The following is a 24,354-nucleotide window of genomic DNA, read 5'->3' as shown; positions in this document are numbered from 1 at the left end:
AACTCACACCATGCAGCAGGACACCTTCAGCTGTGGGGTCTTTGTAATGCAGGTTTGATAGCTATATTTTCAATTATGAATGGTTAGCTGTTATGTGACAATTAGGTCAAAACTATATTTTATGGGCCTCCTGGGTGGTCTAGGGCACTGCATCGCAGTGCTAGCTGTGCCACCAGAGACTCAGTGGGGCGACGCACAATTGGCCTAGCGTCGTCTGGGTTAGGGAGGGTTTGGCCGGTAGGGATATCCTTGTCTCATCGTGCACTAGCGACTCCTGTGGCGAGCCGGGCGCAGTGCACGCTAACCAGGTCGCCAGGTGCACGGTGTTTCCTCCGACACATTGGTGCGGCTGGCTTCCGGGTTGGATGCGCGCTGTGTTAAGAAGCAGTGCGGCTTGGTTGGGTTGTGTTTCGGAGGACGCATGGCTTTTGACCTTCGTCTCTCCTGAGCCCGTACGGGAGTTGTAGCGATGAGACAAGATAGTAACTACTAACAATTGGATACCACGAAAAGGGTATCATCCCCTCCCAAATTGATATGGAACTTTCAAAAACACATGGAGCAACTGTGAAAAGAAATGACTGAGGATATACTAAAATGTCTGGTATGTAATGACATTTAATTCAAAGTAAATGTCAATTCTTTATTTTTATGTAGTTGTGTGGGAAAGCCATATGTTCAGTTTATGCCTATGATTTCAGAGTTCACAAGAGTGTGCAATATAGAAGGGTAGTCAGTGTACATTCTGCACCATGTTTGAAGTCAGTAGGTCACATGACCAAGGAGCTATTGACATTTTAAATGTAGAAAAATTCATGTAAAATCATGTGAGATTAAAGGGTGTGCAATGTGTAGGCCCACTGACTAGACATTCTGAACCTTGTTTGAAGTCACTAGGTCACATGATCAAGGAGCTATTGAAATTTTACATTTTGAAAAACTCCTACTTGAGCCTAACAGCCCAGTTGTCTAGAAAAGTTGGTTTCTGTAAACAGCACTAGTGCATTGCAACACTGTAATGTAAAGGCAGATATCTTTTGTTTGACAAATGAATAATGAATATTGAGTGGTCCAGTAGACAAAGGCTGAGGGACTTTATCGTAAGCATTCTCAGGGAACAATTAGAAACACTCTTGATGCAAGTCTTTAACACATAGTTTATTCTCGTGAGCTGTATTCAAATATAACATGGAAACACAAACACTCTCATTCATACTCAGTCACTGCTGCGCTGGGCAAAACTAATTTCCTCAAATTGCAATAAACACATTTGAAGCACTCAAAAGCTTTTGGGGTTTTGACTATCATCCAAATTATTGTGCAGTCAACATACAAATCTGCCCACTCTGTAAGCTTAATATCATACAACAAACATTGGAATTAGTCTCTATAGCATTATGCAACTGAATTGACACCTCTGTTATTCACATACAATTTTTTTAAATGAAATTACTGATGCAGTCATCGATACAGATGGTACTGTCTGGTCAGACCAACAGAACAAAATGGTCATGTCTGGTCTGGCCAGGTGAATAAGAAGCAAAAGCCATTGCTCTATAGGGCTACACCACATACTCTGAGCCATTTGAGCCCATCTCTCCAGCATGTGTCTCTCTCAGGTTCCCACAATCCCAGGCAGCTCAGTCCTCTGGTCCTCCATGCGTCCTCCCTGGACACTCAGCAGTAAGGAAAAGAAGTCTTCATCATCCATAGGGCCCGGGGCCGCACTGCGCTGCTCCTCCAGCCTACCCTGGGCCTGAAGTACAGAGACAGACAGAAACACCACATGGCTTGATGCCTATTTTACACTGGACCTGAGGTACGGAGACGAGACATTACACCTACGTAACACCATATGACATGGTATGTTGTTACACCATACAACATAATACCTAAAGCCCATGTTACAGCACATGACACACAGGTGTAGGATATTCATTTGACCAGTAGAATAATCCTGCAGAAACAGCATTTGAATGTTTAGTCCATAATGTTGCATGATCGGTGGTTAGGCTATAAACTGGCCAAAATTAAGCTACATGAAAATGACAATACTGTTAATATAACTGTGTTAGTGCTGGTTTTTGTTCAGTTATGTAAATCACGAAGCTCATCTGCATTTTTTGGGCTGCAGGAAAATTCTCAGCAACAACAGAGTGGTCAAATGAAGATCCTTCATCTGTAATGACAATGTAGCACTGTAACATGATATCAATGTAACACCATATGACATGATGCCTACATTATATTTTGCTTATGACAAGAACAAAATAATGTTTTGGTCACATTGACTATGGGCAGCTTGGGTGATTGAAGTCATTTAAGAACACATTCTTAATTATCATGATGGCCAGTTACTTACCTGCGACATGAGAATCATATTGTACAAGTCCTCGTTCTGCACTGCAATTGGAGCAGACTTTTTGGGCTTTGTATCTTTTACACTGCTCCTCTTCTTATTGGCTTTCGGCTTAGGCGGTGGGGTGTCATGTAGTTCCGCCCGCTGGTCGTCAAGCCGACGGCCTTGGGAGGTAGCCAGCAAGTCAAAGAACTCATCTTTCTGCAGCGAGGTCATTGAGGAGAAATGCACTGTTGGGAATGAAAGAGGAGAAAAGAGAGTGTAGACATGCTACATTTAGTGGCCTAGTTTCAGTTGGTGTCCTAGTTAATCATTCAAGAAATATTATTTCAATATTTCACCAATGTACAGAAGACATCCTAATATCTGTCCCTGCCACAGTTATATGATAGAAGTGCTTCAATGGATGTTGGTACCGTACAGTTATTTACAGCTTTTCCCCTTCATGAGTCAGCGTGTTTATGGGGAAACAAGGGAAGCTAATTGCAACAGCTTTTATGTTTACCACAGTCACTTAGTTAGTTATGATTACAGGGAGTTTTCCTTCACATTCTATCACCTCTGTGGGCTCTGTGGGCTGGAATGTAGGTGTTGGGTTCAGAATGGCACCTTCTCCTCCCTCTGAACGAGCACCGCTGGTCATTGAGTCGTCTTCCTTCTTGCAGAGTAAAGACCAGGTCATACAGAGCGTCTGGGAAGTAAGGGGTTAACCGTTGAGCCTGGGAAAGACAGGTGACAGGTGGCAGAAAGAGTAGCCATTATCAAGAATTTCAAAATGGGTGGTATCACTACTCATTTCAAACACGCTGGCATTTCCACACCTACAAATTCTGTAACCACAAAATGTAACCCTCATTCTTCCACCACTGGGATGTTGTTTGTTCTTTTTCTATATGTGAAAGAAAACCCTTCTACATCAAAAACTAATGCAACATCAACAATGTTTAGACTGGTATTTGGTCACTAACGGAATTATTGTAATTGTGGGCACAAGGGAAATTTCTGTATTTTTTAGTGAAAGCAAATGTTATAAACCTGTTTTTGGGCATGCTCTGGGCTCAGCGTATCTTTGGGCAACTGGTCAGAGGGAAGATGTATATTTGTGCCAACTTGTAATCCTTGTGATGGTTTGTCCGTCTCCAAATCTTGTTCTGCTGTTTTGTATTTTTCTGTTATATCCACCATCACCATCCCCTCTTTCTTGCATTCCATTTTCTGTCTATCCATTACCAATTCATCCATCCCTTTAATGTGCTCAACCCCCTCCTCTGTCCCAGTCTCTCCTTTTGCTTGATTTATTTGGTTATCCTTTTTTCTTTTGTCTCCATCTCCACTTTCAGTGTTGGCTTTTCCAATCTGTCCATGTCTGGCGGTGGCATCCTCTTCCGCACTGGAGTCTTCATCGTTGCTCTTGCCTGTTATTGGCTCTGTCCCTCCCTCAACAACTCTCTCAACATCCCCCTCCTTAATAATGATTAGATCCTCCAAATGCTCCTCTTCAACTGTTTCAACTTTGACCCCTGGGTATTCCATGACAACATCCATTTACGTCTGTCTCAGTGTAAACCTGACAGAAATGAGATAAGACAAATATATCAACTGAAGTTCTGTTGTACATTATTAGGATTGTTTAACTGGTTGTAAGAAAATGTTTTAGGTAATCTAATAGAGTTTCTTAAAATGTTAACTCGCAACAACACATGTAGAAGACCTCTCGTTTGACATAGACTGAACGGCCACTGTATCTGGAAGCATAATATAGTAGAATCCCAAGACTGGTGTTTATGAAAAACCAGGACTGGTTTTCTGCTCACTTCTTTAAGGCACTAAATTCCTATCTTGGATTGTACTTGCCCGCCTGCTAATCATTACCTTACCCACCCACACTCTCAATAAGTCTATCGTACCTGTGTTTGGCTGGAGTTCAGTTTCTGATAAACATCATCTTCTTGTGTCCACACTGATTAGGGATGGCATCACTGATTCACGACAGTTTTCTTCGTGAGAACTAATTCCTATCAGTTATGCTTCACATATCACGGTGACAAGCTCTTTCTCACTCTCTCTCTGCCTGCCTGTCAGCCCTCTAGTCTCTTCCTGTTCCTCTTACCCCAACCCACCCCTATTTATTTGTCCCCTATCTCTTTACGTCATGGCATTATGAGATATTACTGTAAAAAGTGAAGAGGTGCGATGTTATAGCCAGTGGTGTGATGATATCAAATAGCCTTGTTTTTAAACAAAGCCAAATCTCATAATTTGAGATGAACATCAGAAAGGGGGAAATGGCTATGAAGTTTTGCTCTGCTCATGTTGCATTTTCAGCCAAACAGCATACAGTCAGAAACAGCAACATGTTGAAACAGGCCCACTGTTATTCTGACAGGGGCTGTGGTTTGACATACTTCCTGTTGACTTGCAGCTAAAGGAGAAGTAGACAAAGTGTGAGAGAGAGAGAGAGAGAGAGAGAGAGAGAGAGAGAGAGAGAGAGAGAGAGAGAGAGAGAAAGGAAGAGAGAGAGAGTCAGATGTGAGATGTGAGATGTTGATTCTTTTTGGTGAAGTGAGAGAACAGTGGGGAGGATAATTGTTCATTTGGGTATATTCTATATATGACTTGTCTGAACTAATCTGTAGTTCAAAAAGTGTTCTGCTGTTGTGTATGAAACTTGATCACTGTGAATTAATTTGTCAAATTTGTCAAATCTATTAATATCATGAAGTGCATGTATTGGCTGTATTGTCCTGTGTGGTGAGAGTAGGCAACAACACATCTGCCACACTGACTCTCAAACTCTTTTGACTCATCACATACACAGCTGCTACTGCTTATTATCTATCCTCTTGCCTAGTCACTTTACCCCGACCTACAGTTGAAGTCGGAAGTGTACATACACCTTAGCCAAATATATTTAAACTCAGTTTTTCACAATTCCTGACATTTAATCCTAGTAAAAATTCCATGTCTTAGGTCAGTTAGGAACACCAGTTTATTTTAAGAATTTGAAATGTCAGAAAAATAGTAGAGAGAATTAGTTATTTCAGCTTTATTTCTTTCATCACATACCCAGTGGGTCAGAAGTTTACATACACTCAATTGGTATTTGGTAGCATTGCCTTTAAATTGTTTAACTTGGGTCAAACGTTTCAGGTAGCCTTCCACAAGCTTCACACAATAAGTTGGGTGAATTTTGGCCCATTCCTCCTGACAGAGCTGGTGTAACTGAGTCAGGTTTGTAGGCCTCCTTGCTCGCACATGCTTTTTCAGTTCTGCCCACAAATGTTCTATGGGATTGAGGTCAGAGCTTTGTTATGGCCACTCCAATACCTTGACTTTGTTGTCCTTAAGCCATTTTTCAACAACTTTGGAAGAATACTTGGGGTTATTGTCCACTTGGAAGACCCATTTGCAACCAAGCTTTAACTTCCTGACTGATGTCTTGAGATGTTGCTTCAATATATCCACATAATTTTCCTACCTCATGACATCTATTTTGTGAAGTGCACCAGGTCCTCCTGCAGCAAAGCACTCCACCACATGATGCTGCCACCCCTGTGCTTCACAGTTGGGATGGTGTTCTTCGGCTTGCAAGCCTCCCCTTTTTCCTCCAAACAAAACAATGGTCATTATGGCCAAACAGTTCTATTTTTATTTCATCAGACCAGAGGACATTTCTCCAAAAAGTATGATTTTTGTTCCCATGTGCAGTTGCAAACCTTTGCTGTTGTTCTGGGATTGATTTGCACATTTCGCACCAAAGTACGTTCACCTCTAGGAGACAGAACACGTCTCCTTCCTGAGGGGTATGATGGCTGCGTGGTCCCATGGTGTTTATACTTCCGTACTATTGTTTGTTCAGATGAACGTGGTACCTTCAAGCATTTGGAAATTGCTCCCAAGGATGAACCAGACTTGTGGAGGTCTACAATTTTTTGGCTGATTTCTTTTGATTTTCCCATGATGTCAAGCAAAGAGGTAGGTTTGAAGGTAGGCCTTGAAATACATCCACAGGTACACCTCCAATGGACTCAAATTATGTTAATTTGCCTATCAGAAGCTTCTAAAGCTATGACATTTTCTGGAATTTTCCAAGCTGTTTAAATGCACAGTCAACTTAGTGTATGTAAACTTCTGACCCACTGGAATTGTGATACAGTGAATTATAAGTGAAATAATCTGTCTGTAAACAAGTGTTGGAAACTTACCTTTTAAATAAGAATAAAAGAGAGCTGCACACTCTAGGAGCTCAGATGCAAAAACATAATTTTGAAACGTTGGTCATAAAATTTTTGCATCTGAGCTCCTAGAGTGTGCGGTTCTCTTTTATTCTTATTTTCAAGTTTTCTACTCCGCTAAGCCAGCACCTCGCCTAAATAGGTGTGTGTTTCTTTTTCTTCTAGATCTTAAAAATTCCTTGTGTCATGCACAAAGTAGATGTCCTAACCGACTTGCCAAAACTACAGTTTGTTAACAAGAAATTTGTGGAGTGGTTGAAAAACGATTTTTAATGACTCCAACCTAAGAGTATTTAAACTTCCGACTTCAAATGTATATGTAAATCTACCTCAGTTACCTCCTAGTAACCCCTGCATGTCAACTCAACAGGGTTCAATTCTCGGGCTGACTCTTTTCTCTGTATATATCAACGATGTCGCTCTTGCTGCGGGTGATTCCCTGATCCACTCCTACGCAGACGACACCATTCTGTATACATCTGGCCCTTCTTTGGACACTGTGTTAACGAACCTCCAAACGAGCTTCAATGCCATACAACACTCCTTTCGTGGCCTCCAACTGCTCTTAAACACTAGTAAAACTAAATGCATGCTTTTCAACCGATCGCTGCCCGCACCCGCCCGTCTGACTAGCATCACTACTCTGGACGGTTCTGACTTAAAATATGTGGACAACTACAAATACCTAGATGTCTGGCTAGTTTGTAAACTTTCTTTCCAGACTCGTATTAAACATCTCCAATCCAAAATGAAATCTAGATTCATAAACTGACTATCCTACCGATCCGGTGATATCATTTACAAAATAGACTCCAACACTCTACTCAGCAAACTGGATGCAGTCTATCACAGTGCCACCACCACTGCGACCTGTATGCTCTCGTTGGCTGGCCCTCGATACATATTCGTTGCCAGACCCACAGGCTCCAGGTCATCTATAAGTCTTTGCTAGGTAAAGCTCCACCTTATCTCAGCTCACTGGTCACGATAACAACACCCACCCGTACGTAGCACGCGCTCCAGCAGGTATATTTCACTGGTCACCCCCAAAGCCAATTCCTCGTTCGGCCGCCTTTCCTTCCAGTTCTCTGCTGACAATGACTGAAACGAATTACAAAATTCGCTGAAGTTGGAGACTTATATCTCCCTCACTAACTTTAAACATCAGCTTTCTCTGAGCAGCTAACTGATCGCTGCAGCTGTACACAGCCCATCTGTAAATAGCCCATCCAATCTACCTATCTCATCCCCATATTGTTTTTATTTACTTTTTTCTCTTTTGCACACCAGTATTTTCTACTTGCACATCATCATCTGCTCATCTATCACTCCAGTGTTCATTTGCTAAATTGTAATTACTTCGCTACTATGGCCTATTTATTGCCTTACCTCCTCACGCCAGTTGCACACACTGTATATATACTTTTTTATTTCTTCTATTGTGTTATTGACTGTACGTTTGTTTATTCCATGTGTAACTCTGTGTTGTTGTTTGTGTCGCACTGCTTTGCTTTATCTTGGCCAGGTCGCAGTTGTAAATGCGAACTTGTTCTCAACTGGCCTACCTGGTTAAACAAATGTGAAATTAAATTATATTAAAAAATAAACTATGTACTGGTAAACCGTGTATATAGCCAAGTTATCATTACTCATGGTGTATTTCTTCTTTCTGTTATTATTTTTCTATTTTTGTCTCTACATTGTTGGGATGGGCCCAAAAGTAAGAATTTCACTGTTAGTCTACACCTGTTGTTTACAAAGCATGTGACAAAGGGCCGGAGAGTTAGGATTTCACTGTTAGTCTACATCTGTTGTTTACGAATCATGACAAATAAAATGTGATGGAAAAAATAGTTGATGATTTGATTGGTAAAGACCTGTGTGTGACCTTATTATGAAGCATTATTACATTAACTGATATGAAATCAGAAGATGATCCCTCCCTCATCATGGATGCAAATGCTCAATGTATTAGGCTACTTGCAGAATGAAAGATCCCCTCTTCTCTCTTTTTCTGTTTCTGTTTCTCTTTTACACATACACATAGGCCTACACACGCCGTTGCCTCATAGTTATATCCATTTACCTGATTGTTCAGAATAATTACTTAGTTTAAAGTCATAGCTATGAATATCCCTAGTACAGTAGCCTATGGGCTCTGTCTGGAGTACAATTCGAATTTTATTAACATTCTTGTTCGAGACTTTCTTTGTCAATCGCTAGGGGACTCTAGTGCAGGCCTGCTATAGTGTTTGAGTTTTGAAGGGTGTGTGACTGTGATTACTCGTCCGCGCCACTGTGTGCCGCTCAGGATGTTGCAGCAGCAGCCTCTCACTGGCAACGGGCCCTCTAACGGCCGGGGCCTTGGCCTGAGCTCTCACCCCGGTATGCACCCTCTAAACTCGGTTCATCCATCTTCCCACCACCGCTCCGACGGAGACACGGGCCACGAAGGCGCAGAAAATGGACATGAAAGCCGCAGAGACATTGGCGACATATTGCAGCAAATCATGACCATCACCGACCAAAGTTTGGACGAAGCACAAGCAAAGTTAGTCACAATTGTTTATAACGTATTCAGATTTAGTCACACATTTCTGACAATTTTCTCAATGGCCAAGAGTTAGCTAAAGTTTTCAGAAGTTTTCAATTTTTTTCTACTTTGAAGTTTTTTAATAAGCTAGCTAGGTAGCCAACGTTGCTAGCTAGCTAATTGGCTTTATGTCATGATATGTTGTTTATTAAGTAGTTATTACTTATTCCTCTGGGCTATTTACACGCCTGTTGTTGTTGTGATTTTTTTTGTGGCTAACTCGATGAAGAGGGTGAATTCTTGCTAAGCTAAAACTGGCCAGTTATCTAGCTATGCTCTATTGCTTTATTGTTAGCTTGCTAATGTGTTACTACTAAAGCGTTAGCCAGTTAGATTTACATGTATATGAATTGCAAGATATTATAAACGGATTGTGGCTATAATCTTGGCATTAACCATTTCATGCTACATTTGTTCTACGAATGAAATGTTAACATATTATCTACATATTGTAGCTGCTGCTAGCTAGCCATATCATTACGTAGCCAACGTTAGCATAGCAGGCTACAGTGAACTCCCGTCAAAAGGTCACGAACAACAGAGCCGATGTTTGTTGTTGTGAATGACATATAGTTAACGTTAGCTAGCTAAATAAAGCGTGTGAAAGCAGGGAGCTAGCTAACAAACAAATAGCTAGCTAACTAACAAATATTTTGTTCGTGCTAATGGCTCGTTGCTAAATCGCTGACTAGATATACAGCTACAGTAGCTAACGTTAGTTAGCTAGCTAATAATAACAATAATATTTTTTTTCCAATCGTCAGAAAACACGCATTGAATTGCCATCGAATGAAACCAGCTTTGTTCAGCGTCTTATGTGAGATCAAAGAGAAAACAGGTAAGTTAATTTTCACTAATTGAAACCCTTTGTTTGATTTTAAACTTGTTGCTAATTCGTTTAAAAGTTTCTGGCCATCTGTGATGAAACAGAAGAAGATGTTGGCTCCATCACAATAATAATGAGTTGCGCATAATCCATGCAGTTAGATGACAGTTAGAAAATTCTTTAGCTATTTTACATTTTCAACAAAGATGTATTGTGTATGATGACTTTTCAAATATTACCGCAAGATGACCCTTCCTTCATTTGCTTCATCCACAAAGTGCTTCTCCAAGTCTGTACCTCAGAGGGATAATATTTTAATATACACTGAACAAAAATGTAAACGCAACATGTAAAGTGTCCCATGTTTCATGAGCTGAAATAAAATATCCCAGAAATTTTCCATACGAAATTTTGTGCACAAATTTGTTTACATCCCTGTTAGTGAGCATTTCTCCTTTGCCAAGATAATCAATCCACCAGACAGGTGTGGCATTTCAGGAAGCTGATTAAACTGCATGATCATCACACAGGTGCACCATGTGCGGAGGACAGTAAAAGGCCTCTCTAAAATGTGCAGTTATGTCACAGATAACTTTAGGTAGTGTGCAATTGGTATGCAGACTGCAGGAATGTCCACCAGAGCTGTTGCCAGAGAAAGTACTGTTAATTTCTCTACCATAAGCCACCTCTAACGTTGTTTTAGAGAATTTGGCGGTACATCCAACCAGCCTCACAAAGCAGACAATGTGTAACCACGCCAGCCCATGACCTCCACATCCGGGATCGTCTCAGAACAGCCATCCAGACTGGTGATGAAACTGTGGGAATGTACAACAGAATAATTTCTTTACCTGACTTCAGTTCGGCGGCGTAATCGACTTCAGTGGGCAAATGCTCACCTTCATTGGATATGGCACGCAGGAGAAGTGTGATCTTCGCGGATGAATCCCATTTTTCACTGTACCGGTCAGATGGCAGACAGTGTGTATGGTGTCATGTGGGCGAGTGGTTTGCTGTTGTGCATTGTGAACAGAGCACCCTATGGTGGCGGTGAGATTATGGTATGGGCAGGCATAAGCTACGAACAACGAACACAGTTATATATGGACATTTGAATGCACAGAGATACCATGACGAGATCCTGAGGCCCATTGTCGTGCCATTCATCTGCCGCCATCATCTCATGTTTCGCATGATAATGTAAGGCCCCATGTCACAAGGATCTGTACACAGTTCCTGGAAGCTGAACATTTCCCAGTTCTTCCATGACCTGCACAATGTCACCCATTGAGCATGTTTGGGATGCTCTGGATTGACGTGTACGACAGTGTTTTCCAGTTACCGCCAATATCCAGCAACTTCGCACAGCCATTGAAGAGGAGTGGGACAACATTCCAGAGGCCACAATAAACAGCCTGATCAACTCAATGTGAAGGAGATGTGTCGCGCTGCATGAGGCAAATGGTGGCCACACCAGATACTGGCTGGTTTTCATAAAAAGCCCCTACTTTTATTTTTATTTTTTTATGTATCTGTGACCAACAGATGCATATCTGTATTCCCATTCATGTGAAATCCATAGGGTAGGGCCTAATGAATGTATTTCAATTGACCTTATATGAACTGTAACTCAGTAACATATTTGAAATTGTTGCATGCTGCATTTATATTTTTGTTCAGTGTAATAGGAGACATTGTAACTTAGTTTACCATGAATCAGATTGACAGACCTCTCTTGTTGCAGGCCTATCAATGCGAAATGCTCAGGAGGAAGAATCACAGGACCCACAGCTGGTGCGATTGGACAACATGCTGCTGGCGGAGGGTGTGGCTGGGCCGGAGAAAGGTGGCGGGGCGGCAGCGGCGGTGTCCGCAGCCACCAGCTCTGGAGGCATGTCTCCAGACAGCTCACTGGAACACTCCGACTACAAAAGCAAGTTGAGCCAGATTCGCAACATCTATCACACTGAGATGGAGAAATATGACCAGGTACTTTTCTAGTTGTTTTTTTTTTTTCAAGCAGTGGGGCAGTCCCAATCCTTTTGTATAGTTTTTTTTGCTTTATTGAAGAGATAGTAAAGTGTTGGAAAGACGGGGAAGATAGAGGGATGGTGAGTCAAAGAGCAGTGGGCCGGATTCATATTCAAATCGACTCTGACATACACTGTACATGTGTGCTGGGGTCAGTGGCTGTACTTGATTTGAAGTGGAGGGACTTGACACTTTGCACACACTGAAAATTACACCCTTTAGCGAAGTAAACTAAAATGAGGTGATGTTATAATTTAGGTGAGATAATTGAACATGAACATAAATGACCGACGTCAACAGTGTCGGCCCGCTGTTGACTTCCATCCTTTGAGCTCAACTAACTGACTGTCATATCTGTCTCCAATCCCCCCTCTCCCTCTCTCTCTCCGTGTCTCCTGTAGGCCTGTAGTGAGTTCACTACCCACGTGATGAACCTGCTGAGGGAGCAGTCACGTACGCGGCCGGTGTCACCGAGGGAGATTGAGCGTATGGTGGCCATCATCCACCGCAAGTTCAGCTCCATCCAGACACAACTCAAGCAGAGCACCTGCGAGGCCGTCATGATCCTGAGGTCCCGCTTCCTCGACGCCAGGTCAGCGTGTAACACTGTTATTGGGGTGACATAACACCTGTCAAAACTTGCCATGACAGTGACTGACAATTCATATACAGGTAGTATTTTTAATGAAGAATAAAACATTCCATAAATGAACAGTGGTTCATGGTCATACCAGTCATATTTAAAATCAAATTTATTTGTCACATACACATGGTTAGCAGATGTTAATGCGAGTGTAGCGAAATGCTTGTGCTTCTAGTTCCGACAATGCAGTAATAACCAACGAGTAATCTAACTAACAATTCCAAAACTACTACCTTATACACACAAGTGTAAAGGGATAAAGAATATGTACCGTAATTTCCGGACTATAAGCCGCTACTTTATTCCCACACTTTGAACCTTGCGGTTTATACAATGACGCGGCTAATTTATGGATTTTTCCCGCTTTCACAAGATTCATGCCGCCAAAAAACTGAGCACCGTCACATAATGTGACCTAAATCGAGCGCGCTCAAACTTCCCATCATTCTGATTACGGTAGTAATTTTGTCACCCTCATCATGGCAAAGACACGGAGAAATGCATATGATGCAGCTTTGTTGAAGGCGATAAATCTGGCTGTTGGAAAATAAAATAGAGCTGCTGCACGGGAGCTTGGCCTTAATGAGTCGATGATAAGACTTTGTAAACAGCAGCGTGAGGAACTGACTCAGTGCAGAAAGACAACAAATGCTTTCAGAGGGAAGAAAAGCAGATGGCCCAAAGTATTTGCAGCCACTCGACATCAGTGTAAATCGTGCATTTAAGGTGGCGCTCCTTGTTCAGTGAGAGGCTTGGATGACAAGTTGGGAGAAATCCTTCACTAAAACGGGCCGCAGGCGAAGAGCATCTTATGGTCAAGTCTGCCAGTGGGTCCTGACAGCGTGGAGCATTGCCAAAAAATCCACTATCATCAACGGGTTTTGAAAGGCTGGACTGCTGCGTGAAGGGGCAGCATGAGCTCAGCGGGGTATTTGCCTCCGGATGAAAGTGACGAGAGCGACAATGAAAACGATCCAACATCGGATGAAGCAATTCTGAGGCTATTCAACTCCGACACCGAAGGAGATGACTTCAGTGGTTTCAGTGCACAGGAGGAGGAAGATAGTGACCAATGACTTTCTTGGTAGGCTACTGTTTAAATTTTTGTTACAAGCCGTGTTTCGTTAAAGCCTATTTATTTTTGTTACAAGCCGTGTTTCGTTAAAGCCTATTTATTTTTGTTATAAGCCGTGTTTCGTTTAAAGGCTGTGTAAAGTTAATTTGTTTCAATATACCGGTAGGCACCTGCGGCTTACATTTACATTTAAGTCATTTAGCAGACGCTCTTATCCAGAGCGACTTACAAATTGGTGCATTCATCTTATGACATCCAGTGGAACAGCCACTTTACAATAGTGCATCTAAATCTTTTAAGGGGTGGGGGGGGTGAGAAGGATTACTTTATCCTATCCTAGGTATTCCTTAAAGAGGTGGGGTTTCAGGTGTCTCCGGAAGGTGGTGATTGACTCCGCTGTCCTGGCGTCGTGAGGGAGTGTGTTCCACCATTGGGGAGCCAGAGCAGCGAACAGTTTTGACTGGGCTGAGCGGGAACTGTACTTCCTCAGTGGTAGGGAGGCGAGCAGGCCAGAGGTGGATGAACGCAGTGCCCTTGTTTGGGTGTAGGGCCTGATCAGAGCCTGGAGGTACTGAGGTGCCGTTCCCCTCACAGCTCCGTAGGCAAGCACCATGGTCTTGTAGCGGATGCGAGCTTCAACTGGAAGCCAGTGGAGAGAGCGGAGGAGCGGGGTGACGTGAGAGAACTTGGGAAGGTTGAACACCAGACGGGCTGCGGCGTTCTGGATGAGTTGTAGGGGTTTAATGGCACAGGCAGGGAGCCCAGCCAACAGCGAGTTGCAGTAATCCAGACGGGAGATGACAAGTGCCTGGATTAGGACCTGCGCCGCTTCCTGTGTGAGGCAGGGTCATACTCTGCGGATGTTGTAGAGCATGAACCTACAGGAACGGGCTTATAGACATGTGCGTCTTATTTATGTACAAAATACATATTCTTTAATAATTCAGTGGGTGCAGTTTATATTCAGGTGCGCTTAATAGTCCAGCAATTACGGTACATAAAGATATATGAATGAGTGATGGTACAGAGTGGCATAGGCAAGATACAGTAGATGGTATCGAGTACAGTATATACATATGAGATGAGTATGTAAACAAAGTGGCATAGTTTAAAGTGGCTAGTGATACATGTATTACATAAAGATGCAGTAGATGATAAAGAGTACAGTATATACGTATACATATGAGATGAATAATGTAGGGTATGTAAACATTATATTAAGTAGCATTGTTTAAAGTGGCTAGTGATATATTTTACATCAATTCCCATTATTATTTACAGAGCATAATCATGTTATTACAGTGCAGGTTGTGAATGACTATTGTGTGTCAATATCAGTTGTTACTGTAGTTGTGAAACGTATACTTCTGCCTGGGTTGCATGACTACTCTCAACACACTCACCTTTGTGTTGTCAGGCGTAAGAGACGAAACTTCAGCAAGCAGGCGACGGAAGTCCTGAATGAGTATTTCTACTCCCATCTCGCCAACCCTTACCCCAGTGAAGAGGCCAAAGAAGAACTAGCCAAACAGTGTAGCATCACTGTCTCTCAGGTAACCTTGTGTCATAAGTATATGCGTCATATATTTACTATTAGCTCACCCGTTGATACGCCCATATACAGTTGACTCCAATGACCAGCCTCTTACTGGCTTGTTAACTGAACAGGTGTGCAACTGGTTTGGAAACAAGAGAATCCGCTACAAGAAGAACATTGGGAAGTTCCAAGAGGAGGCCAACATCTATGCCATGAAGACGGCCATCGTGGCGACACAGAGCGAGGACTCTCCACACACGCCCAACTCAACAGGTAAGAGCTGAGGAAAGGAAGCCAGGCCTAGTGATACAAACTGTTTTGAGTTTATGGTTCATTTGGTAGTAGAAATGGATGGGTTGTTAGTGTTTTTGTGTTACGGAGCAGCAAGGGGAATATATATATTCTGTTGAGTCTGTCACTGAACTTAAAGGGTACACCATATTTAAAGGGATGGCTTAAAATAAATGTGCTGAAACCCCTATTGAATGAAACATCTGTTGCCCAGCAAGTGGGAGGGTTTTCAGCGGTTGAATTACATTTAATCAGCACACGCAAGGGAAACATGTCTGCAAAGCCCGTTACGTAACTGAATAAGATACGTCTGAATTACAACTACTGATAAGTGCATAGTAAAGGCCTGCTTGAGAAAGGTGTCATTTTCTAAGTTGGAATTGGGCCTTTTGTTCTGTCTTGCCAACTCCTTGCCCAACAATAGAAGTTGGTTTTTACAGCGCAATCAGATCTGGGACCAGGTTGATGTTGTAGGCATAATAGCCCTTATTAAAGGCATCTCCCCTTTTGTTCCTCCACAGGATCAGATCTGGGACCAGGTTGATGTTGTAGGCCTAATAGCCCTTATTAAAGACGTCTCCCGTTTTGTTCCTCCACAGGATCAGATCTGGGACCAGGTTGATGTTGTAGGCATAATAGCCCTTATTAAAGGCATCTCCCCTTTTGTTCCTCCACAGGATCAGATCTGGGACCAGGCTGATGTTGTAGGCCTAATAGCCCTTATTAAAGACGTCTCCCGTTTTGTTCCTCCACAGGATCAGATCTGGGACCAGGTTGATGTTGTAGGCCTAATAGCCTTTATTAAAGACGTCTCCCCTTTTGTTCCTCCACAGGATCAGATCTGGGACCAGGTTGATGTTGTAGGCCTAATAGCCTTTATTAAAGGCATCTCCCCTTTTGTTCCTCCACAGGATCAGATCTGGGACCAGGCTGATGTTGTAGGCCTAATAGCCCTTATTAAAGACGTCTCCCCTTTTGTTCCTCCACAGGATCGGGGAGCTTCTCACTCACTGGACCAGACCTTTTCCTGGGTGTTCCACCAATGAATGGAGAGCAGCCTGTCTACATGGGAGCACAAGTATGGAACTTCACTGTCATTCACATCATGTTACATATCATCTTTATTTTAGCTCGTAACTAATTGAGAGCACATTCTCATTCACAACAACAACCTTGTGGAGGTGATGTATTGGAGTGGAGAGGGGTTAATGTAGGTTAATGCCACTACAAGTCACCACATGTCTTTTTGTCTTTGGCAGACTAATGGGAACTGGCAAGGGCAAAACACACCCCCCTCTGCCACTTCCCCAGGAAACGACCACTCAGGGGAGTCTGACTGATGGCCCCGTCCACTTTGTTTCGATGACATAGATGGAAAGAAAACGGAAAAAGACTGAAAGAATGATATCACTCTTACTTGGCTGCAGTTTTTGTATGTCTTTTCTGTTTCTTACTGTCCAATGATATTATGTCCATGTTCATTATGTTTGTATGAGCTGTGTGTGTGTGTGTGTGTGTGTGTGTGTGTGTGTGTGTGTGTGTGTGTGTGTGTGTGTGTGTGTGTGTGTGTGTGTGTGTGTGTGTGTGTGTGTGTGTGTGTGTGTGCGTGTGTGCGTGCGTGCGTGCGTGCGTGCGTGCGTGCGTGCGTGCGTGCGTGCGTGCGTGCATGCGTGTGATGTTTTGTATTGGGATCATGGGTTTTGTTTTCCACTACTTTATATGTTACTGTTGTATGTGGGCAGGGAGGCTTGGGAAATTGCATTACCATTGTTTTATTAGGCTATATTATTAATGCTGTTACAAATATTTTAGGATTTTAGTTTAAAGGTCAGATATAGTTGCATTTAGAGGATGTGGGGGCAATAGAGAAAATCCAAAGATTTTGTGTGTTTGTTTTCTCTTTTCTACTGGGCTTGTTTGTCTGTGTGTGTCTATATCATGAATGAAGTATGTGTGCTGGTTATGTTAACAGTTTGAATGAGTATATCAACAGTGCTGTCATTCTGTACAGTGAGTGAAAAACACCTGTATTCTCTCTACCTCTTTTACAATAAAGACTCTGTATTCACAGTCAGTTGGTTTGTCTTGATTGGTTGATATTAGCATAAGAGAGACAGGTCACCTCCTAATATGGCAGAAGAAGAAAAAATTGCACATTAATCGTTTATTGATTTAGATATTTGCAGGAATTGAAGTTACTCATTTATTGACTGAGTTTATATCCCTTCTGTCAGTCTACTGTTATTTAGGAGCAAGGGGCCTTTTACAGAAAATGTAAACAGCACATGATTGACATGATGGTATTTGGGGTAATTTCAGCATGATATCTCACAGCAGAACCCCCTTACAAAGCTGTTTGGTTCGAGTCAGGCATGTGGTTATTTAGCTTCTCACTTCGGGCTTTTTGTTCTGCCTTTTTTAAACTTGCTGCCTCAATCTCTGGCGCTGCCCTCCTGGGGTTTTCGCTACTATCGACTATTGATCTGCGATCTGATTGGGTGGGAGCATCTGTAGGAGGGACTATGATCACTCTTTCTATGGGCTCAGTGGCTATTTTCTCTGATAAGGCAACATAAGTCGGTTCGGGCTGCTGTGAACTGGAGCGACGCTGCAGTGCATTCTGGGTACAGGAGAAGGACCGCTGTCGAGGAGCAGGCTGGGGTAACAGGAAGTGCGGTGTCGCTGCTCTCGGGACTTCCTGGGGCCTTTCACGATCTTCGTCCTCTGAGGTAACCTCCTGTAGAGTGCTGATTGGTCTTGGTGGACGCCCCATGATTCTTGGGGTAACCAATGCGGTTGCTGATTGGTTGAGCTGTGGCCGCCAGTTCTGAGGGGAAGGGCACTGCACTCTGCCCATTGATAAATCACTGTCAAAAGAAGAGGGAGATCATACGAGTAGGCAGTGATGAATTTGCCTTATCAAGATGAGTAAATTGCTAAATGTTATTGTGAGTAGATGTGCCAAATGCCACAAGACTTTACCTTGGTGGAGGCGAAGACATATCCCGATGCCCTATGACACCAGAGAAGGAGGCACTTCTCCCAGGAAGCCCAGGGGAATTCACCCATTGGCTATACAGAAAGGCACGCTCATCCCACAGCATATCATTGGCTTGCTCCATAGGAATAGGCCCTCTCTGAACCCTGTGAGCCAATAGGAGCTCCAGGACTTGATGATGCATGCCCTCTCGGGCAACATCCAGTGCCCGGCGTCCTCTGCGATCAGACAGATCCTGATTTGCCCCGTTCAGGAGCAGGAACCGGGCGGTGTCGTAGCAACCGTGGAGGGCGGAGAGGAACAGAGCAGTCTCACCCTATCAGATAATGGGAGTGGTATATATCAGAATGGGAGTGTCGAAGCAATAATATTGGAGTGCCCTAAAGTTTAAACATTCTACGCAGATTTAACTGAACATAGTTTCTTCGAAGTTCCTCTTCCTAAATCTTCATACAAGTATGTGAAGATTCATTAAAGCAGAGGCTTCTGCTGGCCTTGGTACCTTGTTGTCCTGTAGGTCCACCGCAGCACCGTAGCGAGTGAGGGTTCTTGTCAAGGAGAGGTGGTTAACTGAGCATGCCCAGTGGAGGGCTGATCTCCCTGGGAGAGAGAGTGCATTTCAAGTGGAGGAAGGTGAGGGAAGGAAGGTGGGAGTTCAGTACAGAAAGAGAGGGAGTAAGTCAGCCAGTGAACAAACATTATACAACAGAGTCAAGCCCAAATGGTGAAAGATGGGGAAGAGGGAGATTTTGAAAGGGAGGAAATGAGAATGAAAATGATGGTGAGGGACTAGGGAATCAGCCCGAGAGGGAGAGAGTGAGAGATAGTGTGTGTGTGAGAGAGAGAGAGAGCGAGAGAGAGAGAGAGAGAGAGAGAAGAGCAATGAAGGTTAATATGGTACATCCACACTGCCTGGGCACTAGGGCACATTAACTTCTGTATCAGTTTGAGAGGGGGGCAGCAGGGGTGCTGTAGAGAGGAATGGAAGGGAAAAGTGGGAAGCCATGGAGGTTTTACCAGAACAGGAGAGAAGAGAAGGGGCACATGGGGAGGACCAGAGAGAGATGAGATCAGTTACACTGGTTACTCAAACCCTCAAAGTAATACAATATAGTAATATGTATGTGAGGCAGTGTGTTTATAAGGTCGTTATTACACCCATGGAAGCTACATAACATTTATGGATATTTGTTCCATGCAATATTGATTTTTAAAATACATTTGCACAATAATCCTCCCATGACACTCTACAGGTAAGTTCAGTTAACTTTGTTTTTTTTACCGTCTAGGCTAAATTTAGGTTAATAATGTAATTGGGAAATTGGGAGAGTAAAGTGATACCAGTGTGGTCTGTGTTGTTGACCGGCACCCCAGCTCGTAGCAGCTCCAGAACCACACGGTCAAGCCCACTCCTGACCGCACGAATCAGGACCACTGACCCATCTGGACCACACCATTGAACCGAAGCAGACTGTCATAATAATGTTTGGTACAGTCAAAATGGAATACTGTAAATTACAACCAGCGTAATCTACAATTGAAATAAACATATTGACATTTATGTAGAATATGTATGGAACTCACTTGATTGGGTGTTCTGTGATGTGTCGACGGGACAGCATTTCTCTCCCATCCTCTTGGGGGGGCTAAAAGTGGAGCTGAAAGTCAATTTAGTTACTTGCGTAGTTACATTGTGCAAACCGTAAATTATTCTGTGACAAATTAATGTAAAGGAACAATGAGTCATTTTACAAGCCTACTAATACAGTATGTTAACCATGATCAGGAGGTGATGTTACGTTGTGTGGGTGATTGTGGGTGGCTCGGGGGGCTGCGGTAGTGCTTCTGCTCTTGCGTTCGGTGGTCACAGATGGACCTGTTGATGTCCTCCATAGAACTCTGGGTAAAGTCAGTGTCACTTCCAATATCCAGGTCCTTTTTCAGGGGCCTGAAATCATACGTTTATGCTCTGAATAGCAGTACTTTGTGCATACTTAGTGATATGACTACAGTATCACTAGTATTGTGTAAATTAGAGATAGTACAACACAACAGTTTTATCTAACAGACAGAGTAAAAGTTCAGTTAGGTTAAAATGACCGTAATGGAAACAACTGAAAGCCATACAACCCATTACAATGAAGCAAACTCTTATCTGATCACAGCGCTGTTGATTTACTAGACTGAACATCCTCTAACTTCTCCCATAATCATTCATCTTCACTCACCGCAGTCGAAGGGCATCCTCCCCCAGTGGCTCTCTGCGTCTTTTCTTCTCAGCCTCCTTCGCTTTCTTCTTCTTTATCCCATTCCTGCCTTTCTCTCTCCCTGTCCTGCCCCTCTGCTCTCGGTGGGGTGTGTGCTGTGCCCATGCCTTGGCCACATTGGCTCCGCTGTCATTCTCAGTGACAGTGGATCTGTGCCTAACCCTCTCTCCTCCTCCCTCCCTCTCCTCTCGTCGTCGTCTCACCCTTCTGATCACCAAGACAACCATCAAGACCAAAGCCAGTACCAGGCCCGTTGCCACGCCGATCACAGCCCATATCCATGGAGGTGTTGCCCCTGTGTGGAGATGGGGGGCAGAGATATTAGGTGGTACTCACACACACACACACACACACACACACACACACACACACACACACACACACACACACACACACACACACACACACACACACACACACACACACACACACACACACACACACACAAACAAACTATGTAACAGGATACATACCATCATTAGTGTCCTCCTTTTCCTCAACTGGGTCCTCCTCTCTCCCTCCTATTTCCTCCCCAACCCCTCTTACACTAATAATGGCCTTTAATTCTGGGTGAGAGGGGACCGACACACGAGTCGATGACGTAGCAGCCCGCAGGAAGTTAGCTGCTTCGATGGCGTACGGGAAACAGGTAGAAGGAAGACGGGAGCACGGCCTGTTATCCACTTGCAGGAATAGGAGAGAACTGTTTCAGAGAGATGGGGAGCGAGAACATTGATGAGATGTTAACAAAATAACCTAGGTTAAAGTTTTTTTTTAAATAGGGGAAGCAAAATCACAATCTCTTCATAGTTACCCATTTGAGTCATCCGAAGAAGCTTGAGCCAGCAGGTTTTCGAGCTGCTGGGGATTAAAGGTGAAGAGGTCCTTGCTGGGGTCAAGGGGCACCGTGCCGCGCAGTTTGAGGGGCGTCTGCAGGAGGGTGCTGAGGGCCCAGAGAAGGGAACTGTTGGAAAATGTGCCGTGTTGCAGGGGGACGTGGGTGTGCAGGAGCAGGGTACCCTTAGCCCACAGAGGGCTGTGGTGTCTGTGACAGTCACTCCCGTCCCAGCCACAGGCGGCACTTTCACAGCCCTGGTCACAGTAAGAGTTGGAATAGTGGTCTCGGCAGTAGTGGATGTGACCTGAACTGAGAGAGGGGATAGTTAGAAGGATGCAGAGAAAGCGTGAACCCCAGCTGAAACATCTGGATGTATACAAAAAGGAAAGTGAAAGAGCAGGGTGTGTTTCATTCCAGGAAAATGTTCTCTCCCCTCTGCTCTTATTCACTCCCCTCACCATGAATATGAGACTACTGGGTAAGAGTAAGTCACCATATTGCTTTCACATATCCAGTCCTGTCAGATCCAAGAAGGAGAGTGAACAAATGGAAGAGAGGATGGAACATCTTCCTGGAATGAAATGCAGCCCAGATCTCCCTGCTGCTACAGTGTCTTACTTGCAGCGTTCTTTGTCCCTCAGACAGTCGAACCCGTCTCTCAGACACTCGGGCTCGGTGCACTCTTTATCACATGACCCATCTCTAAACTTGGCCTCACACTGTCTGGACGGACACTGGGCCCAGGGGTCACCACCAGGAGACGCTGCTGCTACTTGGGGAGGAATCACACACACACACACACACACACACACACACACACAAACACAAAGGTTGGATTCCCACTTAATAGTAATATACTAACTTAAACTGAATCACTTTGGATAAAAGCATCTATTAATTACAATACTATATTACTGTATCAAGCAAGAACCTGTGCTTTGACCTATATTTTCAAGCTGTGTATTGTATAGGCCTAGGTGTATCTATCACCACCAAGCATTCATTGTTAACAATGCTTGGTACCGTGCCAGCCAGGCAGGCTATGAAAGGTGTGTCCTTGGCATGAACCATGAAACGGGAAATAGGAGGCCTGACACAAACAGGAAGTTTCCAGGATAGGCGAATAGCAACAGGAAATGGAGTGGGCTGGAACTGGATGAAGGTCGGAGGTCGCCACCCTGGCGATGAGGAATGGAATGGAATGGGACAATGGAGAGGCTTGGCAGGTGTGTGAGGGACAATACAATTATAGCACAGGAGAGTTGGGATTAGACATGGTGTACTGTATAGCAGTGAACATTTAAGGAAATACAGTACAATCTTTGACTCTTATGCAAGCAAAGCACTTTTTGGTCAGTCATATCTTTAAATCAGTGACACATTCACGCAGCATCTTATAAAGTGATGATGAAAGGATGTGAGAGCAGTATGTGTCTAGTACGTCATAGTATTTTCTCCTAATGATATATCCTCGGAAATCTATAAAACATAGAAGTGAGAACATCAATGTAAAAAAAAAAGAAGTATATTTTGTTCCTGGGTTTCAAAATAAAGAAAGTCGCACACTCCATGTATAAACTCCCATCAATTTAATGGGTATTTACCAACGTTTCGGCATCACTGTGCATTCCTCAGGGTTGCTAGGAAGTACCATGTAGGACTTCCTCTCTTTAGTAGATTACCTAGTAGACTTTACCTCACTCACACAGGTATCGAACATCATATCAACAAGATAGTAGCTGGAAGATGGACTCACCTTGACAGCACCTGCTCAAACCCAACAGAACAGCTGTCCACAGCACCAACATCATTAAGGCAGGCAGGTCCCAGAGAGGATGGAGACGGCAGTAGCCTACTCTCTCTCACTATCCTCCCAGCTGTACCAGTGCGGTTACTAGGTCCAATGTCTTAGTCCAGCTATGGCACTCCGCTACTCCGCTACAGTGTTGTGGGGTATCTCTCTGGGTCTCTTCTGGAGAACGTACTGTCTCACTGCGCTCCTGACCACGTTCGCAATGGGACCATATGAACAGTTTATATCTAAAGTGGTACACCCCAACTTCCAGTGCTGCTACCACCCACCTCTCTCTCTCTCTAATTATTTTTCAGAAGCACTGCGGATATGTGGACAACTTCCTGACACTGTGTGGAAAACAATAGGAGCGGTGTGTGTGTGTGTGTGTGTGTGTGTGTATGTGTGGTCTTTCTGTGAGTCTGCAGTCTGTTTTTCTACTGATTATAATGCCTCAGGATGTAATCTTTCAAATGAACCAGGCCCTGTATTCATGAAGCAATCTAGGTGCCCCCTGTTCATGCAATCATACTAATTATGTTAAAAAAGGCTAAACTGATCCTAAATCAGTACTCCTTCTCTGAAACACATTATGAATAGAGTAGGCCTGTACATATCACTTCTTTTTAACTTCTCATGCAGGAGCATGTTCTCTGCATTAAAAAAATATATATATAATCTTAACTACTGCAAACGACAAATAAAACTATTTCAAAATCTCAAAGAAGGGATAATAACCTCCAGGAATGTGGTGGGTGTTAAAATAGACAGATACAGCTGCAGGCCCATATGTCACCGGTCTCAAATGAAAGGATGGATACAGGAACAGGACACTAGGGGGTTCTACTTTCATCCTTAACCTCAGGACT

The 24,354-nt window shown here is 43.5% G+C and overlaps 3 protein-coding genes across 5 annotated transcripts; 1 reads left to right on the top strand and 2 right to left on the bottom strand.

Moving 5' to 3' along the window:
- Positions 1-1,137: 1,137 nt before the first annotated feature.
- LOC118364398 (uncharacterized) lies at positions 1,138-4,461 on the bottom strand. The gene is made up of 5 exons (XM_035745907.2): positions 4,267-4,461; positions 3,395-3,926; positions 2,919-3,078; positions 2,363-2,589; positions 1,138-1,756 (listed from the first exon to the last, which is right to left on the bottom strand). Exons 2-5 carry the CDS (start codon positions 3,902-3,904, stop codon positions 1,616-1,618), a joined length of 1,038 nt encoding a protein of 345 aa, XP_035601800.1. The 5' UTR covers positions 3,905-3,926; positions 4,267-4,461; the 3' UTR covers positions 1,138-1,615.
- A 4,333-nt stretch (positions 4,462-8,794) lies between these two features.
- LOC118364397 (pre-B-cell leukemia transcription factor 1-like) lies at positions 8,795-17,660 on the top strand. The gene is made up of 8 exons (XM_052489545.1): positions 8,795-9,145; positions 9,952-10,025; positions 11,758-12,002; positions 12,446-12,636; positions 15,180-15,315; positions 15,431-15,572; positions 16,580-16,668; positions 16,850-17,660. Exons 1-8 carry the CDS (start codon positions 8,907-8,909, stop codon positions 16,928-16,930), a joined length of 1,197 nt encoding a protein of 398 aa, XP_052345505.1. The 5' UTR covers positions 8,795-8,906; the 3' UTR covers positions 16,931-17,660.
- On the bottom strand, positions 17,122-23,776 carry LOC118364395 (neurogenic locus notch homolog protein 1-like). 3 transcript variants are annotated; one of them, XM_035745902.2, is made up of 11 exons: positions 23,450-23,776; positions 22,312-22,465; positions 21,670-22,002; positions 21,329-21,558; positions 20,817-21,150; positions 20,388-20,536; positions 20,173-20,246; positions 19,930-20,059; positions 19,091-19,188; positions 18,573-18,904; positions 17,122-18,457 (listed from the first exon to the last, which is right to left on the bottom strand). In XM_035745902.2, the coding sequence occupies exons 1-11, from the start codon at positions 23,502-23,504 to the stop codon at positions 17,935-17,937; spliced, it is 2,412 nt and encodes an 803-aa protein (XP_035601795.1). In that variant the 5' UTR covers positions 23,505-23,776; the 3' UTR covers positions 17,122-17,934. The 3 variants fall into 3 exon arrangements, with proteins under 3 accessions (XP_035601795.1, XP_035601798.1, XP_035601797.1); XM_035745905.2 differs by having other exon boundaries at positions 20,173-20,234; XM_035745904.2 differs by having other exon boundaries at positions 22,312-22,462.
- Positions 23,777-24,354: the final 578 nt, after the last annotated feature.

Source organism: Oncorhynchus keta, chromosome 31, assembly GCF_023373465.1.
Source record: "Oncorhynchus keta strain PuntledgeMale-10-30-2019 chromosome 31, Oket_V2, whole genome shotgun sequence".
Lineage (NCBI taxonomy): Eukaryota > Metazoa > Chordata > Actinopteri > Salmoniformes > Salmonidae > Oncorhynchus > Oncorhynchus keta.
The sequence above is the reverse complement of the archived record's forward strand: the minus strand, read 5'-3'. Positions and strand labels throughout refer to the sequence as shown.

What these genes read in the sequence shown, in the direction of transcription:
- LOC118364398 (XM_035745907.2), bottom strand. Translation starts at nt 3,904, where the DNA reads ATGGATGTTGTCATGGAATACCCAGGGGTCAAAGTTGAAACAGTTGAA. An exon ending in CAGAGCATGCCCAAAAACAG is followed by an intron (nt 3,079 to 3,394) that starts GTTTATAACATT and finishes TGTCTTTCCCAG; the next exon opens with GCTCAACGGTTAACCCCTTA. An exon ending in ATATGATTCTCATGTCGCAG is followed by an intron (nt 1,757 to 2,362) that starts GTAAGTAACTGG and finishes TCTGTACTTCAG; the next exon opens with GCCCAGGGTAGGCTGGAGGA.
- LOC118364397 (XM_052489545.1), top strand. Translation starts at nt 8,907, where the DNA reads ATGTTGCAGCAGCAGCCTCTCACTGGCAACGGGCCCTCTAACGGCCGG. An exon ending in TGAGATCAAAGAGAAAACAG is followed by an intron (nt 10,026 to 11,757) that starts GTAAGTTAATTT and finishes CTCTTGTTGCAG; the next exon opens with GCCTATCAATGCGAAATGCT. An exon ending in ACACACGCCCAACTCAACAG is followed by an intron (nt 15,573 to 16,579) that starts GTAAGAGCTGAG and finishes GTTCCTCCACAG; the next exon opens with GATCGGGGAGCTTCTCACTC.
- LOC118364395 (XM_035745902.2), bottom strand. Translation starts at nt 23,504, where the DNA reads ATGATGTTGGTGCTGTGGACAGCTGTTCTGTTGGGTTTGAGCAGGTGC. An exon ending in AGGGACAAAGAACGCTGCAA is followed by an intron (nt 22,003 to 22,311) that starts GTAAGACACTGT and finishes CCCCTCTCTCAG; the next exon opens with TTCAGGTCACATCCACTACT. An exon ending in AAAGGAGGACACTAATGATG is followed by an intron (nt 21,151 to 21,328) that starts GTATGTATCCTG and finishes ATCTCCACACAG; the next exon opens with GGGCAACACCTCCATGGATA.